At 39.2% G+C, this 19,063-nt stretch overlaps 1 protein-coding gene across 1 annotated transcript in view; it reads left to right on the forward strand.

The window, feature by feature from the left end:
• Nucleotides 1-16,932, forward strand: part of LOC121459294 (importin subunit alpha-4-like) — an 84,493-nt gene extending 67,561 nt beyond the window's left edge. The window contains exons 11-17 of the mRNA XM_041668854.1: nucleotides 7,929-8,060; nucleotides 9,121-9,249; nucleotides 12,914-13,018; nucleotides 13,115-13,186; nucleotides 13,330-13,492; nucleotides 15,936-16,030; nucleotides 16,631-16,932. Coding sequence (XP_041524788.1) covers nucleotides 7,929-8,060; nucleotides 9,121-9,249; nucleotides 12,914-13,018; nucleotides 13,115-13,186; nucleotides 13,330-13,492; nucleotides 15,936-16,030; nucleotides 16,631-16,729 — 795 coding nt within the window. The 3' untranslated portion in view covers nucleotides 16,730-16,932. The remainder of the gene's footprint in view (nucleotides 1-7,928; nucleotides 8,061-9,120; nucleotides 9,250-12,913; nucleotides 13,019-13,114; nucleotides 13,187-13,329; nucleotides 13,493-15,935; nucleotides 16,031-16,630) is intronic.
• Nucleotides 16,933-19,063: the final 2,131 nt, after the last annotated feature.

Consider the following 19,063-nt stretch of genomic DNA (forward strand, 5'->3'; position numbering starts at 1 on the left):
GAGAACTCAAGAACTGGGTTTCTGATCCTACTGCACGTACTGGCTTTGTGGGTGCCTAGGCAGTTTGGATGCTCAACTTACTAGACCTGGATGGAGGTGGGGGGTTCCTTGGACTTCCCACAGGACAGGGAACCCTGATTGCTTTTCGGGCTGAGGGGGGGGACTTAATTAGGGGAGGGGGAGGGAAATGGGAGGCGGTGGCTGGGAAAAGACAGAAATCTTTAATAAATAAATAAATTAAAAAAAAGAAGATAGTCAATTAATAAAGTTATTAAATAAAAAAAAACAAACACACAACATGGTGTAAAAAGAAACAAGAAAGTATAATAGAAAAATAGCCAGAGTACTAACTATGGAAGTCCATATGATATTATTTGGCAACTTTAAAAGTAACACCTAGGAAGTAACATATGCAGTGAACAATATAAGAGCCATGTGTGGTGGTTTGCACCTGTAATCCTTCTGCTTGGGAGGGAGAGAAGGAGCAGGAGTTCAAGGCCAGCCTGAGTTAGTGAGACATCCCAAAAGAAAACAAAACCCACAACAAAATGAAGTACTTCTAGCATTGTAAGTACAAGGTAATTATGGCAGGAGTGGTCAAGATGATGCCTATCTTTGGTTTAAAATGTATAGAAGACTATTTTTTGCACTTGCCATAATATATGTCAACTTGTTTAATTTATAAAGTTCTATGAGATGGTATTTCTGTCTAAGTTATAGAGTTGACTAGTAGGTTTTGTTTTTGTTTGTTTGTTTTTGTTTTTGTCAGGTTGAACATCATTTCAGGAACACCAGGAAGGGTATTGAGAACTTGAATACCTTGAGGTTTTAGAGAGTACAAATAGACAGTGACTCAAAAGTTTGATGGGAGTTTATCTGCAGTCTTGGGTCCTGTGTTTAGAAACTTTGGGCTTTGCATGGTAATGAGTGAGGTTTATAGAAGGTTTTCAGATGGATAAGTGAGAATTGATACTTGTAACAGACAGCTAAGAAAATGTATGACTTATATAGTAGGGAAGTTTTATGTAAGCAGAACTATTTTCTTAAAATAGATTTGAAGTTGATGAAAACTTGAACACAGCTAATAGGCACAGCTAAGGAAAGGAAAGTGACCAGAATTATAGAACTTTTTCTGTGAGTATTTTCCAGCATAGATTAAAAATTTGCAGAATATGAGGGACTGATAAAAACCTAGACATTGAATAAGATTTCATAGGAAAGGCTGTATTCTAGAAAGTGCTAAAATTCAGCCCGAAATTCTTTGTGTTTGAAGTTTAGAAGCAAGGGAGGAAAACCAACAAAGTGGTGTAAGTATAACAGATATTAGATCACAGACCCTGTGGCTGTCTCCCTCTCTCCCTGAAATCTGCTGTCCACTTCTTAGACCAAAGTACTGACAGACACCTGCTATGTCTCAGGCCTGGGGTGAAAGTAAACCTCCTACTGGCCACCCCAGTGGGAAGTTGGTAAGAAAGCAGCCTTAGCACCCTTCGCTAGCAACTGCAAGAGAAGCTTGTGGTCCTGCCTAGTGCCTGCCTGTGTGCACAGGCCCCACCAAAGTGGGTCACATGATAGGAAGTCTGTCCGCTCTCTGGCAACCTATAAGAATCAGAAACTCCCTTGTTAAGGCCCCATGCTCCAGAACCCCTGTCATTTGTCCTTTAACTCTCCTACTGAGACTCCTTTGGGAACTAAAGCAGGGAGGCTGCCTTTTTTCAAGGTCCCATCATGATCGCCTGTGCTCTGTCCCTTCTAATGCATTCCCACTTCAACGCCCAATTAAGTGTGCATGCACGCACGCGTGCGCACACACACACACCATTTGTGGTTGTGAAACTTTCTTGTTCTCTTTCCTAGTTAGCAAAACTAGTTCTGAAAGACATTCTTATGTTGGCTCCTTTCATGAACCTGCTATTTTTTTCCCTTTAAATCAGAGCAATAAACACATAAAATTTGAATTGATAAAGGCAGAGATCAAACAGATTATAGGTCATACAGGGCCTTGGATAAAATATTAAGACTCTTAGTCTTTTTATATTGGTGATAGCAAAATTAGGAATTAGTGGTTGAAATTATTCTGGATTCATAGTTCACATTTTGTAAGGAAAGTACAGATTTTAGGGAATTGTAGAGTTATAGGCAGATTGGTAGTGCATTTTTGGTAGACACAGGAGAAAATTAGCCAATGCTAAAGCTGAGGATTGGGAAATATGAAAGTGTGGGAGACTTTAAGTATGCTTAGATTGAAAGTTTGCTGCATTTGATATGTGTGATGAGAGAAAAGAAATGAGGAATACCAGGTTTCTTACTTCTATTTTAGGATGTATATGGCAACACAACTATCAGCAGGAAGAGGTCCATGGCACCAGGATGTGTGAGATGGTAACTAGTGAGAATGAAGGCGGTCAGATGGGATTATGGAAAGTTAGATGGGTTTATACCATTAGTAGTCTGTTATGAGGCATCAGAAATCAAACCACACCTACTGTGGAAGATCGCAGGACAATCCAGAGAGCCAGTTTGTTTATGTGTTTTGTTGTTGCTGGAAGTTAATTTGCGATTGTAATGCTAGAGTATCTGGCTTTCTCACCTGTTTGAATGTGTTCGTGGACAATGCAGTGTCACATAACATCTCACACCAGCCTAGCCTCTTTTACTAGTAATGTAAGGAAAGTTATCAATTTTAGCAGATCATTTATGTGCCAAGACTTGGTATTTAGTGACAGAGGACTTGGGCGCCCCAAAGACCACTTTGCGCTTGATGACTTAGTAGAATGACTCATGACTCAGAAAGCTGTTCACACTCATGCTTGTCATTACCCATCAAAAGGATACACCAGGATACAAAGTTCAGTATAGGTTACAAATCTAGAGCCCCCGTTGGCTGTTTCTTTGTTGGTTTGATCTCCTGGTTACTGAAAGTAGTGTGTTAAATTTCCTAATTGCTAGGCATTGGTGGCAGATGCCTATAATCCCAACACTGGTAGCTAAAGGGAGGAGGATAAGGAATTTACGGCCAGCCTTAGAGACCCTGTCTAAAAGAAACAATAACAGAGGCAGGGCAGTGGTGCCTCACACATTTAATTCCAGCACTCGGGAGGCAGAGACAGGCAGATCTCAGAGTTCCAGACCAGCCTGGTCTACAGAGAGAGTTCCAGGACAGCCACAGTGGTTACACAGAAAACCCTGTCTCAACAAACCAAAAAAGAAAAAAAAAAACAAAAAACAAAAGAACAGTAACAGAACAAACTTCTCCAGCTTTTTGAAGTATTCTTGTATATTATCTATTTTATAATGGCAGTTGCAGTATTATTTGGTGAATAGACATTTGTATCTTTATTAGTTTCATGTCATAAAGTATCTTTTGCATTGATTCTTAGCTACTGTTCTCTTACCAGAATTGCAACCTCTACTTTCTTTTTCTTGTTTATTTGGTATAGGTATGCCCGTAGTTGTAGAGTTGGCTTTTATTTAAGAAGCTAATTGAGGGCTCCACGCAGGATGTTGTTGCATAGTTGTAAAGTGCTTGCCTCGTGCAGACAAAGCCCTGTGTGCAACCCTAACACAAGAGTTTAATTTTAATCCTATAATCATCTTATATTTAATATGCTAATATGCTTTATTCTAGCAGCTATCTATATATTTACCTCTTTTTAAATACCTTTCCTTTATTCCAGTTGCCTGTGCAGTGATCAATGAGCTTATTTTTGCTTCATCTCTGTTTTTGCATCTATAGATTTAAGTTGTTTGCACATTTGGGGGCATTTTCCTCCATTATGCACATTTTTCTTCAGCTCTACCTTTTTTCTTAAAAAAATAAATAGCTTAAATATTTTATTTGTCTGCAGCTAAGGTTGTTAATCCTTATAACGAAAATATACGAAGAATAACGTTACAGTTTTTGGTTAGAATTTAAGTCAGACATTCATTAATATGGAATCTTCAAATGTAAATACCCCAGAAATGTCTTTAAGACATCTGGTCTAATAACTGTCTTTGAATATCACTTTACTTCGGAAGGTTTTGGCAAACAGTTAAATGAAAGCTCAAGAGTTTTCCAAAATTAGTCGTAATTAATAGAACTACTCTGTATTCAAAACTAAAACAATTTTAATAAAACTTTCCTTTCCAAAACAACAGTAAAGGAAACAAGGCATTTTGTAAAGTGTGGTCCTGAACAATCACAGTAAAAATAAATGTATACTTAACTCCCACCTCCTCAACACAGAGGCGGCTTGCAGTCTTGGGACCAAGGCTGTTTCCAACTCTTTGTCCTGGGACTCTTGATGACTCAGATATCAGCTTTGTTGTTGTACTGCAAGCTCCTTGGCTTTGCTCCTTTCAGGTTTTTGGGTTTGTTGTTGTTGTTGTTAATACTGTTACTTAATGTCTTAGTGTTCTGTAGCTGTGAAGAGACACCACGACCACAGCAACTCTTTAAATGGAAAACAGTTAATTGAGGCCTGCTTACAGTTTTGAGGTTTAGTTCATTATCAGCATGGTGGGGAACATAGTTGCATGCAGGTAAACATGGTGCTAAAGAAGAATCCTCAGATGGCAGTATGAAAGAGATACTTAGGCTTTTGAAACCCCAAAACCCACCCTCACTGACTTTGTTCCTCCAACAAGGTCACACCCACTCCAACAAAGCCATACCTCCTAATCCTTCAAAAGCATTGCCGTTCCCTGATAACTAATCATTCAGATATACGAGCTTATGGGGGGAACCATTCTTTTCAAGCCGACACAGTCCACTCTCTGGCCCCATAAGCTGAAGCCATATCATAATGTGAAAATGCATTCGATTCAGCTTCAAAAGTTTTTAAAAGTCTCAACACTGTTTAAAAGTTTAAAGTTCAGCTGTGCATTGGTGGCACATGCTTTTAACCCCAGCACTCAGGAGGCAAAGGCAGGTGGATATCTGAGTTCAAAGCTAGCCTGGTCTACAGAGCCATTTCCAGGACAGCCAGGGCAACACAGAAATCTTGTCTCAAAAAACAAAAAAAGGTAGATCCTGTACTTAACAACACAGAGGAAAGGGATTACAATGAGGAAATACCATACAACACAAGAGTGAAAACCAGCAGAGCAAACTCCTAATTCTGCATTTCCATGCCTGATGAGCTGTTCAGAACTCCAACTCCTTCCAGTTTTGTTGACTACAACACTCCTCTCTCTTGGGCTGGTTCCACACCCAGTCTTAAGCTTTCTTCAGCAGGTATCCCGTGGCTCTCACATTTCTAACATCTTGGGGTCTCCAAGGCAATCCCTACTTCACCTTCACAGCTTCCCACAATGGCTTTCATGAAGGAACACCACTGCCACACACTTGCCTTCAGCAGATCTCAGATTCCACAACCCATATTTTGCATCCTTGATACTAAGGTCAGAAGCATATGGCCAAAGCTGCCAAGATCTGTTGCTTATTGGGGCTGGAGCTTGGTCCCCTTGTCTAGCTTTCTGTTTTCAGTGGTTTCCTTCACTTAAGGTTTTCTCTAATTCCCTCGTCACAAGTTGGAAACTTAGCTGGATAGGGTCTTGCCCGGAGGTCACCATTTCCTTTTATTCTATTTAGCATTGGACTTTAAACTTTTTATCTCCTTGAACACCAGACTTAGCTCCATTTCTTGGTGCCTTTTTCTTTTCAAACTGTACATTTTTTTTCCTTGTTCAGCTTGCTTGTTCAACATCTACGTAAGATTGATCACTAATAACAACACAGCACAGTCAATACTAGGCTATCTTGAAATCGCCTCTGCAAATGCCATTAATCGAAAAGTCTTCAGTTTACTGTCAGGCAGATTGGGGGTGGGGTGGGCAAGGGCAGAAAACAGCCACACTCTTTGCCAAAATACTGCAAGTATGGTCTCAAGGCTACTTATTAACATTCCTCTTTTCTGAAACCTCTTGGGCCAGGCTGTTGTTGTCTCCATTGCTCTCAGCACCATCTTCCCTGCTCTTACTAGTTTGGCCTGTTAAGCCCCACTTAAAGCTTTCACCTGCTTTCCTAATCCAGAGTCCACATTCTGCCAACAAACTGCATGGCCAGACCTGTCACAGCAACACCCCAGTTTTGGTACAGTTTCTGTGTTAATTGCCGAGAACAGACATCACAAGCACAGCAAATCTTACAAAAGAAAGCATTTAATCGGGGCTTGCTTACAGTTTTGAAGTTTAGTCCATTGTCACCATGGTGGGGAGCATGGTAGCATGCAGGTAGGCATGGTGCTGGCGCAGTAGCTGAGAACTTGCATTCTGATCCACATACATGAGACAGAAGAGAAAGACACTAGGCCTGGCTTGGGCTTTTGAAACTTCAGAGCCCATCTCCAATGACATAGTTACTTTTTCCAGTATGACACACCTGTTCCAACAAAGCCATACTTCCTAGTTCTTCTAAAACAGTTCCACCCCCTAATGACGAAATATTCAAATACATGAGCTGATGGGAGTCATTATATTCAAACCATACTTAGATTATATGGTTTCTTTTGGTGTTGCTCTTGAGTTCCTTCTGATTTTTTTCCTCCGTAATGCTCCCCCTGACAGTTTCTGTTTCAAACATGCATAATTGTACCTCTTCCATTCCTTCTCATTCTTTATTCTTTTCATCTCACACAGGTTTGGAATGAGTCCAGATCCAAATTAGTATTTGTTTTCTTCTTATAGGTAATTTGGAATTGTGTTCTCATGATTCTTAGTAATGCTAAAGGTGTAAGTTATGTGTAGTTTTATCTGCTCCTCTGACTTGTACGCATGCCTTCTTAAAGGATATGTGCGTTGAGGTAGCTGCTTTTGAAACTTTCAGGCAAAAGGCGTCTTTAATTTGGACACGTAGTAGAAAGGCCTCTGGGTTTCAGATGAGTGAAGAGTTGTGCTTTTGCAGCTGTGAGGACACCAAGGAGAACACACACTACCTCTGTGTACTGAGTCAGCTCACCAGGTCCTGGGGGCTGTGAGGACACCAAGGAGAACACACACTACCTCTGTGTACTGAGTCAGCTCACCAGGTCCTGGGGGCTGTGAGGACACCAAGGAGAACCACACTACCTCTGTGTACTGAGTCAGCTCACCAGGTCCTGGGGGCTGGTACCCTGTTTGGTCTTGTTCTTGTAGTTGAAAACTTCAGATGGATGAGGATGTGGCTTAATGTGGGTTTTGGGTCTCATGCAGCCTAGGCTGCTCACACTCACTGTGTAGCTGAGGGTGGCTTTTCCTCCTGCTCCTTTGGTTACATTTCCCACGTATTGTGATCACACACGTGTGCCATTACACTCAGCACTACGTTATTGTACTTCATGCTTTTCATTTGAGGGCCTTTGTCAAGGTTCAAGTACTGAACCATTCCTTAGCCTATTCACTTTAGTAGTTGGAAAAATTGTATTGGCAGATTATTTTGGGGTCTTCTAGATTTGAAGCAGTGTAGTGTTTTGGCCTCAGACTTGTGTATGAGATAGATCACAATTATTTTTGTGCCTAATTTTTGGGCTCAGGGAAAATTTTATGCTTGTTTAACAATTTTTATTTATTTTATGTTTGTGTATTATGTTTATGTGTGAATGCTGTACCTGTGTGGAGATCAGAGGATGGCTTTCTCTAGTTGGTTCTCTTCTTCCACCTTTATGTTGGTTTCGGGGACCAAACTCAGGTCTCCAAGATAACTTGCAAACTCTTTGCTTGCTAAGCTATCTTGCCAACACATTATTTCTATTTTTATCTATCTGGTACATAAAGTCAGAAATTGGAAACAAGCATCCTAAACTTCTGTCTCATGTTTATGAAAGGTGATCGCAGGTAAGCCCTGAGATAAAAATTATACTTATATCAGTCATGTACACGGTTATCTTTCCACCAAGTTAAAACAGAAAACTCCTTATTTTTCTGTTACAACTTCTGGAATAGCTTTTTTCTGTTTGTACTTCTTATAGATTCTTGTGGACACTGTTTGGGCTCTGTCATACTTGACAGATGGAGGAAATGAGCAGATACAGATGGTTATTGATTCAGGGGTTGTACCATTCCTCGTGCCCCTTCTGAGCCACCAGGAAGTGAAAGTTCAGGTAAGTATTTTCTTTTTTTTTCTTGTATAAAATTCTTTTTTGTTAAGTCCAGCAGCATGCACCTCAGGATTGCCCTAGTTTATCTCCTGAACCCACATTTGTTCATTTGAAATAATTTTTCAGCTTTTCAGTTACATAAGCCATTAAACATAGACCTGCATACATTCCATTATGATTTCAAATAGAAAGACGTGAAACTGTTGGTCTCCACAAATAGCTTTTTCTTCTAGTATCCTGTTAGGAGACAGCATAATGCTTGTCTGATGCCCACGTTCGCCTCCAGCCCCTCTGTCACAGCTCCTTTTCCATCTCACTTAAGCTTTCCGTCTGCCTATCTCAGCTCTCTGTCTCTGGGTAGTTTCCAGAGCCTTCCAACTGTGAACCCTGACTCTGTTCTGATTAGGGTCGGCAGTTAGTTCCGCTCGTCATGCTTCTCTGCCGAAGTGTTTTTCTCCCTACAGATGCATGCTGACCCCGGGTAACATTAAATATTATATTAGAAACACAAATGTGTGCCGACTCAGGACCATGTTAAAATGTGTGCTGCTGCTTTGGTCATAAGAACAACTGTTTTTAAAGAAAGGACTTGATGATTTTTAGTTTCCACTGTTTTAAAAACTTTCTTTTTTAGATGCTTTATATTTGTGTGGTTTTGAGGGCAGAGCATGGTTTTGGTTTTCTTTTGTTATTTTCAAGACAAGGTTTCCTCTGTTTAGCCCAGGCTGTCCTAGAACTCGCTCTGTAAGAGATTAAGATTAGGCTGGTCTCGAATTCACAGATCCTCTTGCTTCTGCCTCCCAAGTGCCCAGATTAAAGGTGTGTGCCATAACTGCTAGGCCTAAAAATCTTTTTTCTAACCAATTTTCACCTATTTTTTGTGGAGTTCTATAATTTTCCGTAGGAGATGGTTGTTTAAAAGTCCTTGCTAGTTTGGTTCTGGCTTTGCTGTAGGGATGAAATAAATGTTCATCATTTGCTCCTCACATCCTCAGGGTTATGAAAACTACAGAGATGACAATTTCATTATAAACATACTTAAAACATGTTCTCCCCTCTCTAGACTGCAGCACTCAGAGCAGTTGGGAACATAGTGACTGGCACTGACGAGCAGACCCAGGTGGTTCTTAACTGCGATGTCCTGTCCCACTTCCCAAACCTCTTATCACACCCGAAAGAGAAAATAAATAAGGTAAAGGCACACACTGCCCTTCTTCTGTCTGTGGCTGTTTCCTTGCTGCTGTTACGATGTGTTTTCTCACTCAGGGTCCTGGCATTCAAGATGAGGATGGTTGTAAGTGGATCTTTAAAACTGTTTTAGTTTCTGTTGCCTTTAGTCGTACTATCATCACAATAAAATTTTTGGACTATTTATGTGCTTATAGATTGAACAGTATCATTAAATTAGTAACCAGTATGCAAAAACATATAGTCTCTCACAAAAATAACTGGTAATTTTAAAACAGTTATTTCCCTACAAAATTAGAATAGACCTAATTCTAAAGGTGTCATGCCTTCTATCAAGGATGATAAAAATTTACTTTTAAAAGTTTCAAATTTATTTAAAAATTTATTATTAGTTGTATAGTAGATAATTATTTAAGAGTTTTATGGCTTATTTCACATACCATGTTTTTTTAATTGATTTTATTGAACTATACATTTTTCTCTGCTCCCCTCCTCTTTTCTCCCCTCCCCTCAACCCTCTTTCATAGTCCCCATGCTCCCAATTTACTCAGGAGATCTTGTCTTTTTCTTCTTCCCATATAGATTAGATAAATGTATATCTATCCCTTTTAGGGTCCTCATTGTTCTCTAGGTTCTCTGATCTTATGATTTCTGGGTTGGTTTTCTTTGCTTTATGTCTAAAAGCCACTTGTGAGTGAGTACATATGTTTTTCTGGGTCTGGTAACCTCACTCAAAATGATGTTTTCTAGCTCCACCCATTTGGCTAAAAATTTAAAGATACCATTTTTTTCTGCTGTGTAGTACTCCATTGTGTAAATGTACCACATTTTCCTTATCCATTCTTCGGTCGAGGGGCATTTTAGGTGTTTCCAGGTTCTGATTATGACAAACAATGCTGCTATAAACATAGTTGAGCACATGTCCTTGTAGTACAATTGAGCAAAAAAAAAAAGTGATATTACTGGGTCTTGAGGAAGGTTGATTCCTAATTTTCTGAGAAATTATCATAATGATATACCAAAGTGCTGTACCAGCTTCACTCCCACCAGCAATACCCCACATCCTCTCCAGCATAAGCTTGTCATCAGTGTTTTTGGTCTTGGCCCTTCTTACAGGTGTAAGATGGAATCTCAGAGTTGTTTTGATTTGCATTTCTCTGATGACTAAGGATGTGGAGCATTTCCTTAAGTGTCTCTCAGCCATTTTTAGATTCCTCTGTTGAGAGTTCTCTATTTCGGTCTGTACCCCATTTTTTAAAATTGGATTATTTGTTCTTTTGATGACCAATTTTTTGAGTTCTTTGTATATTTTGGAGATCAGTCCTCTGTCCGATGTGGGGTTAGTGAAGCGGGCTGTCATTTTGTCTTGTTGACCATGTCCTTTGCTTTACAAAAGCTTCTCAGTTTCGGGAGGTTCCAGTTACTGTTTCTCTCGGTGTCTGTGCTACTGGGGTTATATTTAGAAAGTGGTCTCCTGTGCCAGTGCATTCAAGGGTACTTCCTACTTTCTCTTCTGTGAGGTTCAGTGTGGTTGGCTTTGTGTTGAAGTCTTTGATCTATTTGGAGTTGAGCTTTGTGCATGGTGATAGACTTAGATCTATTTTCATTCTTCTACATGTTTTTGTTGTTGTTGTTGTTTTTTTTTTTTTTTTGTTTCTTGAGACAGGGTTTTTCTGTGGCTTTGGAGCCTGTCCTGGAACTAGCTCTGTAGACCAGGCTGGTCTCGAACTCACAGAGATCCACCTGCCTCTGCCTCCCGAGTGCTGGGATTAAAGGCCTGCGCCACCATCACCCAGCTTCTTCTACATGTTTATCCAGTTATGCCAGTATCATTTGTTAAATATGCTTTTTTTTCCATTTTATATTTTTTGCTTCTTTGTCAAAAATCAGGTGTTTGTAGGTGTGTGGATTAAATCTGGGTCTTTGATTCTGTTTCATTGGTCCTCCTGTCTGTTTTTATGCTAATACCAGGCTGCAGATCTATAGTAGAGTTTGAAGTCAGGAGTTATGATGCCTCCAGAAGTTTTTTTATTGTACAGTATTGTTTTGCCTATCCTATACCGTGTTTCAAAGTTCATTTAAAACAATGTATTAGAGCTCTCGCTTTCTCTCTCTCTCTCTCTCTCTCTCTCTCTCTCTGTGTGTGTGTGTGTGTGTGTAGAACCAAAGTTAACATCAGGTATCTTTCTTAGTTACTTTCTACATGTATTTTTTTCCTTTCTTTTTAAAATTTGTTTTTATTGAACTGTACATTTTCTCTGCTCCCCTCCCTTCCTCTCTCCTCCCTCTACATGTATTTCTTTAAAATTACTTTTACATTAGTTCTGTGTCTTTTCAGTGTACGGGCGGATGGGTATGTGCATCTGGCATCAGCTCTCTGGAGCTGGAGGCACAGGCGGTTGTCAGCCACCCAGTGTGGTTCCGAGGAGCTGAGCTCTGATTCTGGAGAAGAACAGTCCATGTTCTTTGTCCTGGAGCCATCTCTCCAGCTCCTCCACCTTGTGTTTTGAGTCAGGGTCTCTCATTGGACATGGGCACCACAGACCCCTTCTCTCTGCCTCAGTTGTGCTCCAGGTAGAGATGCCACTGAGCCCAACTTTTACCTGGATGCTGGAGATCCATCAGATGTTCATGCTTGCATGGCAAGCCGTTCCCCAACACAGCCACTTCCCAGAGCCCTGCCTTGATTTGCTTTTATGGCTGAATAAGCCATTCTGTTTGTATGTATGTGCCTCATTTTCCTCATTTGCCTGTTGGTTGACACTGGGGTTGTTCATACCTTATGTCTGTTGTAATTAATGCTGCAGAAAACACTGACACCGCAGGGACTGTTTCAGTCCTTGGTTTAATTTCCTTTCTGACATACTGGAAGTTGCTGAGTCATGGCAATTGTGTGGTAGCTTTTTGAGGAATCTTCAGACTTTCATTAATGGCTGTACTTGACTGTATATTAGGGTTTTGCTTTCTCTGCAGCTGTGAGTATAGACGCTTGTCACCATGCATCTTGACACAGGTGCTGAGCATCAGGACCTCGGCACCTTACCCAGTGATCCTTCTCCCCCGCCTCATGCTTTCCAATAAACTACAGCTCTTTAATACAAGTAGTGTTGACGAGTGTTTGGAAACTCCATTCTTCTGGCCTGCCTTTCAAAAAGAGAATGAAATGTACCCCTAGGCTAAAGATTTGGGTCTGTTTTATTTGTTGCCATATCACCATTGCCTAGAACAATATGTAGCTTTAGCTAGGCTTACAGATTATTGAATAAATAATGGTTTAAGTGGACACAGAAGTATTGGGGAAGGAGGCTTCCCTTTAATGAAATGGGAGGTCTGAGTTGGCTGAATCACATGTTAAAATGCTAGCCATGTAAACCTGACAACCTGAGTTTGATCTCTGGAACCGCATGCTGGAGGGAAGTACCGACCTGCACATGCGCACCATGGCATGCATGGGCACATCCGTTTACTTGTTTACAAGCACTAGACTCACATAAAATGATAGTAAGTAAAAGAAAATGGAGGTCTTAACCAGTCACATTTTAGACACGGTCACTTTAACCCTACTCAGGAGATTTTGTTATCAAATATTTATAATATTAAAAAGAGAAAAGTACAGGTAATAAATATAGTTTTTCCAATAAAACTGACCCATATTTTGTTCACTACAGGAAGCAGTTTGGTTCCTTTCCAATATAACAGCAGGCAATCAGCAGCAAGTTCAAGCTGTAATAGATGCTGGATTAATCCCCATGATCATTCACCAGCTTGCTAAGGTCAGTCATATCATTAATACATTGTTTACCTTAATTTATTACAACCCAGACTTTTGGATAACGAATTTATTTCATGAATTTGTTTTTACTCTCCAGGGGGACTTCGGAACTCAGAAGGAAGCTGCTTGGGCAATTAGCAACTTGACGATAAGTGGCAGAAAAGATCAAGTGAGTTTGGAAAACTGTAACTGTCACTGTTACTAACTGCAGCAAGGACTTCTGATTCTCAGAAGTTACTGAACATTTTCGTCTACTGCAGTTTCTAGAGGGAAAGAGAATTCATAGATTCTTTCTTCTTTTGTATTGTCTAGGTGGAGTACCTAGTACAACAGAATGTAATACCACCATTCTGTAACTTACTGTCGGTGAAAGACTCTCAGGTGGTTCAGGTGGTTCTGGATGGTCTTAAAAACATCCTGATAATGGCTGGTGATGAAGCGAGCACAATAGCTGAAATAATAGAGGAATGCGGAGGTGAGTAGGTGAATATTGGCGTTCTAAAATACTGGTTCCTCTCAGCTCAGCTTACTAGAAAATTACTACAGGCTCACTGTTAATTAAGTGACCAGAGTATTTTCCTGGTCTTATGTAGCATATTAGCATTGCTGAAGGATTTTCACAAAAGAATACAGTAGTTCATGCTTTAGAAATACTGGTCATGAAGTCACTTTTCCTGGAGGTTGATGGATTTTAGGAAATACTCATTATTACATTTGTTTGTTTTCCATCGCCATACCAGAAATATGTGAGGCTAAGTGCTTAGAAAAGCAAGGTTTCTTTAGCTGGGAATTGTGGAAAGTGAAAGCGTAAGACAGAATGGTTGTTGAGTTAGTGTGTAATGTACGGATACGTATGCCTCTAGGAAAGTCCTCGGCTGGAGCAGCAGGACAGAACACATAAGAGAATACAAGACAGATCCAGGGTCAGACTCAGTGCTTTGCAATAACGTACAGTGTAAGATAAAGCTAAGGATAGTTCTGCAAAAGCTTTACTAACTCTTCTAAGGCCAGATCCCCAACATCAAACCTTCAGTAGGCCCCGTTACTTAATGGTCCTTAAAGTCCTCCCAACAACTCAGTTCTGAGGACCAAACCACAGCATTCATTTTGAAGTCACAGTGTACAATGTTAAACCTGGTGGACTAGTCGAGTAGGTAAAAGTTTTCTTTACTCCATTCTCAAACTCTAGACAAAGCAAACACATTATTTTTATGTTATACATAGTACCATGTGTCTGGGTAGACCCTTCTTTGGGAAGTGGTTGCCCAATTGTGTGTGTCTTGTTTGAATTCCAAAAGTTGGAAGGACTTTTAGGATTTTTACAAAAGCGTGTTGATGTTAATTGGACTGAAGTCATTTATTTAGTATTATAATTTCTGGTAAGGACATAATGAAATACATATTTAAAAATTCTGTTCTTAAAAAGTACCTGTTCTGTATGTACTAAAGTATCCAGACATTGCTATAAAACTATAAGCAGTGATTTGTTTGTTTGCATTTTGTTAGCTCTGTAGTTTACCCAGCTTATGCTTTAGAGAATATAAATGCAATAGCCTCACAGATCAATAAAAACAGAAAGGTATGTGAGAGTTTTGTTCAAGATCGTGTAAATAGTTTCGATACACGCAAATTCATGCTCATGCTTTTATTACGATATCTTTTAAGATAAAAAATAATTTCATAGTCAAGTTCATAACCCAGTAACTTTGAATAGCTTAGACAATTCTTTCTTTAATGTTAAAGTTATGTTTGTTCCTGTTGGAGTAATAATCACAATGTGTAATATCGTCTTATAAAGCATTTTCATTTATTAGTGTTGACACCTATTTCTTCATATTCTGATTTGTATATAATATTTTAAAAGTCAGCTGGTTTAATATGTTAAGAAATGTTATCTCCTGGATGAATACTAAGGTTTTAATTACATAAAGTTGTGCACCTGGTACATGAAGTCTGTGGTACAATGGAACTATAAAAGATACTCTCAATTGCGCACAAGTGTGCACACCTGTATGCAGCACTCGACAGAAGCAGGGGACCACAAGTTCAAGTCCAGAGTTGACTACACAGTCTTGTCTCATAAAACCTGAAAAGGAAATGAGTGATGAATACTTCCTCCTTCTGCTGTTCATACCTGTGGAACATAACCTGTTCATTTCGTTATTGTTTTTTCGAGACAGGTTTTCTCCATATAACTTTGTGCCTGTCCTGGAATTTGCTCTGTAGACCAGGCTGACCTCAAACTCACAGAGATCCGCCTGCCTCTGCTTCCCATGTGCTGGGATTAAACATGCGCCACCATTGCCATACTCCCTTTCTGAAATGCAGTGTTTTCGATGTAAAGCTTCCTTCAATTTAGTTCTAAAGACCTACATTCAGAAAACTGTGGAAGAGCTATCATGATTGTATTGAAACCTTTTGGGAGGTTTTCCGATCTTATACTGTCATTAACTTGCCATGCACCAAGAAGCAAACCCCTGTCATCTCTGTCAGATGGAATGTTTTGGTGACTGAGTTGGGTTTTTGTTTGTTTGTTTGTTTTTGGTTTGTGAGACCAGGGAATATCAAATACTTTTAAGGGGAAAGGAATTAATCTGCTGATGGTTGGGTTTTTGCGTGTTCTTTCAGACTGTTACTTTTTTTTTAAAGATTTATTTTATGTACCTACATGCACATCTTTATTCCAGAAGAGGGCATCAGATCCCACTATGGATGGTTGTGCTTCACAATGTGGTTGATGGGAATTTACCCAGGTCCTCAGGAAGAGCAGCCAGTGCTCTTCACTGGTGAGCCACCTCTCCAGATCTTAGACGGTCATATTTGAGTGAGAAAAGGCATATTCTGAGGTTCATAGAGCTTTTCTGTAACTAGATTATGCAGATTACTACCACCTTAATTATTCTTATATTTTTTGTCAGGTTTGGAGAAAATTGAAGTTTTGCAGCAACATGAAAATGAAGACATATATAAATTAGCATTCGAAATCATAGATCAATATTTCTCTGGTGATGATGTAAGTAAATATTAAAATATAGATGTCTGCATGTAATGGGCATTTACCTAGAATTTTTCTCTTATTCTTTCTTTATTTATTTAAATTTTTTAAAATATTTATTTATTTATTATGTATACAATATTCTTTCTGTGTGTATGCCTGAAGGCCAGAAGAGGGCACTAGACCTCATTACAGATGGTTGTGAGCCACCATGTGGTTGCTGGGAATTGAACTCAAGACCTTTGGAAGAGCAGGCAATGCTCTTAATCTCTGAGCCATCTCTCCAGCCCCTTTCTCTTATTCTTAATGTGCACGAAATTTGTTTTGTTTTCTATTAGATACTCCACTAATCACTTTCTTAAACATTTTATTCACAATTTCACTATAAGGAAAAATTATAAAAGCATTTCTTGTTACAGTTTTATAATCTATTAACTGGAAAGAGATAATTCTGGAAATGACACTCACGTGAAGTGATATGGAAACTTATTAAGCCAAGCACCTTTTAAAAATTATTCAATTGTGTTTGTTTAATATATCATGAAATTATCACTAATTTACCTGGATATTTTTAGGCAGTTAAAATATTCATTTGGAGTTTTCTCTTTGTTTTTATAGATTGATGAAGATCCCAGCCTCATTCCTGAAGCAACACAAGGAGGTACTTACAACTTTGATCCAACAGCCAACCTCCAGACAAAGGAATTTAATTTCTAAGGTCCATTAAGTGCAGCATCGTTCATTCAATACAAACACCACCAGATGGCCACCAAGCGATAAGACAGCAAGCAGCAGAAGGCTCCCAGCACTCTTGCCTCTTGGTTTTGATGCTTCTAAAGCAAGCCATGTCTCAGTCACTTTGCAGTTGCCAAAAGTCACTCTCACATGGACTGTAAATGCATATGCATGATTTCCTGAACTGTTTTCGAATTCTCCTTAACAATCTCAACTACCCTATTTTTCCATGTTCCCTGGTGCCACATGCTGACAACTGCAGTCTCCAGTTAGAATTCTCCATAGTGGTGACGTATCAGCTGCCCGCTGGTACTCCTTTGGAAAAAGGTGCACTGTGGATCAAGACTTTTTGGTATGATGTATATTCGTGTTGGAAGACTACAGAGGTGCAGTGTGATCTGAGCCTCCATCATTGTCCTCCACAAACATATTTTCATATTCTTATGTGGAAGAATTAAAGTACAAGCCAAATGATTTTCATTGGTGGAACTGACACAAAAAAGTAATAACTTAAAAACAAGAAACTTGGTTATTGATTAAAAAAGATAAGTTTTTTAAAACTGTACTTCACCTACCATTAATTGATGTGTTTATTATCTGCCTCAGAAGCCAGGGTTGGAGCAAGAGCTTTAGATACCAATGGTAATGCTTTCGCCATTATACCTAATTTTTGAGAACAGCAAACCCTATTTGACCACTCACTCAGCCTGTGTGTTCCTGCTGTTTTGAATAATCAAATGCTGTGCATGGTCTCTACCTGAGCTGCAACCTGTTACAGACTTGAACTTCTGTTAAGTTGAAAGCAAGAGTCCCTGACTACAAAAAAATACGTCAATAAATAAATACGTTAAAACAGGAATGGAAAAGGTCTAAAATACTCATTGGTAATGTTTTAAGATAGTCTTGCTTTCAGCTTCCAGGAGTTATTTTTTTTTTAATTTGATAATTGGATATGGTTGATTTATATTGGGTTTAAACTGTGGAGCTTTCATGTTTACTGTAATTTAGTCTTAAAACATTTTTTACTTAGTAACCAGTACTTTTGATAAAGTGGTGGCAACCAACCAGCAACTCTTTAGAAGTGTTCCAAGACTTCATTCTTGAGGATCGGGGAGCTCATTCCGATCCCACTCAGAGCATCCGCACGTTAAAGAGAAAGCCAGGATCTGTGTAGAGGAATGATGTGCAGTTATTTAACTCAGCCCGATTTGCAGAGCTCTTTCATCTGTAAAACTGGTATTACTATGTAAAGTTGTTGCTTTTGGCAAATTGTCTGACCCGGATATTGATGGATGAATATGGATTTGCAGTTTTTTAAACTAAATAATTTGTGCTGTCACAGAAATGGTTTGTTGCTCTTGTTCACTGGGTATAATTTCCCAATGCATTGATGTGAAGGGATAGAAATCTAAGTTAGTGTTCAGATGGGGGCGTGTCTACTGTGACGAAGAGGAGCCAATGCCATCAGAGCTTTGTGAGCCAGCTGGGGTGTTTTCCCTGAGAGACAACACAGCAGGTGTGCTTCATTACAGACGTGTGTATCTGCCAAGGTGGAGCCACTTTAAAGAGTGAGCTTTGTCTTGTATCCAAAATGGATACAAGCGTATGTTTAAACTGCAAGATTTTTACTTGCTAGAGAATCTGTTTTAATATAGTGGTTTGGCCTCTGATTATTTATAGGTTTTATAAATTTTAGAATCAATTTCTCTTTAAGGTGGCTCAGATTTTTCAACTCTTGTGCACATAAAATTGAGTTGAAGTTCATTGTGCCTTTTTTTCTTTACCCAAATTTTGAGTTAAAGCTTCATATGGTAACTGCATCCTGTTCAAACACTTGTCTAAATTTTGAAACTGTGTAGTGTTCACTAAAAGAAGAAATAACAAAGAATGAATTAAGGTCACAAACTTTGGTGAAACCCTTAAAGTCCAAATCTTCTTGATGTTGTGAATTGTCCCCCTTCAGGTTTAGTTTCTTCTGGACTCTCCCTACTTAACTGACAGTTACCTTCTAAAATTTGCACACATTGAGATGAAAATTGGGCCTCTACTGTGATGATCCCTATTTCCTCTCGCGTCCTAAGTGCAAACTAACCTTTAAGTAACAGTAGCATCAAGCAGTGCAGACTTGTGCGTCGGCTTGATTCAGTTTGCCGTGACCTTACCAGGCCTGAATTGGAATCGCACCATTTCGTAGACAAAGGAACTGAGTGTATTGCTGCACTTTTAAGTTTTCAAAACAGTGTTTTAAAATTGCATTGTTTTTATTTTTTTTTAAACTCAGTTTAAAAATAACTAAAATGTTCTTTCAAAAGAGGC

The sequence above is a fragment of the Microtus oregoni genome, unplaced genomic scaffold (genome assembly GCF_018167655.1).
Source record: "Microtus oregoni isolate MIOR12 unplaced genomic scaffold, Mior012 000001F_ref0000356, whole genome shotgun sequence".
Taxonomy (NCBI): domain Eukaryota; kingdom Metazoa; phylum Chordata; class Mammalia; order Rodentia; family Cricetidae; genus Microtus; species Microtus oregoni.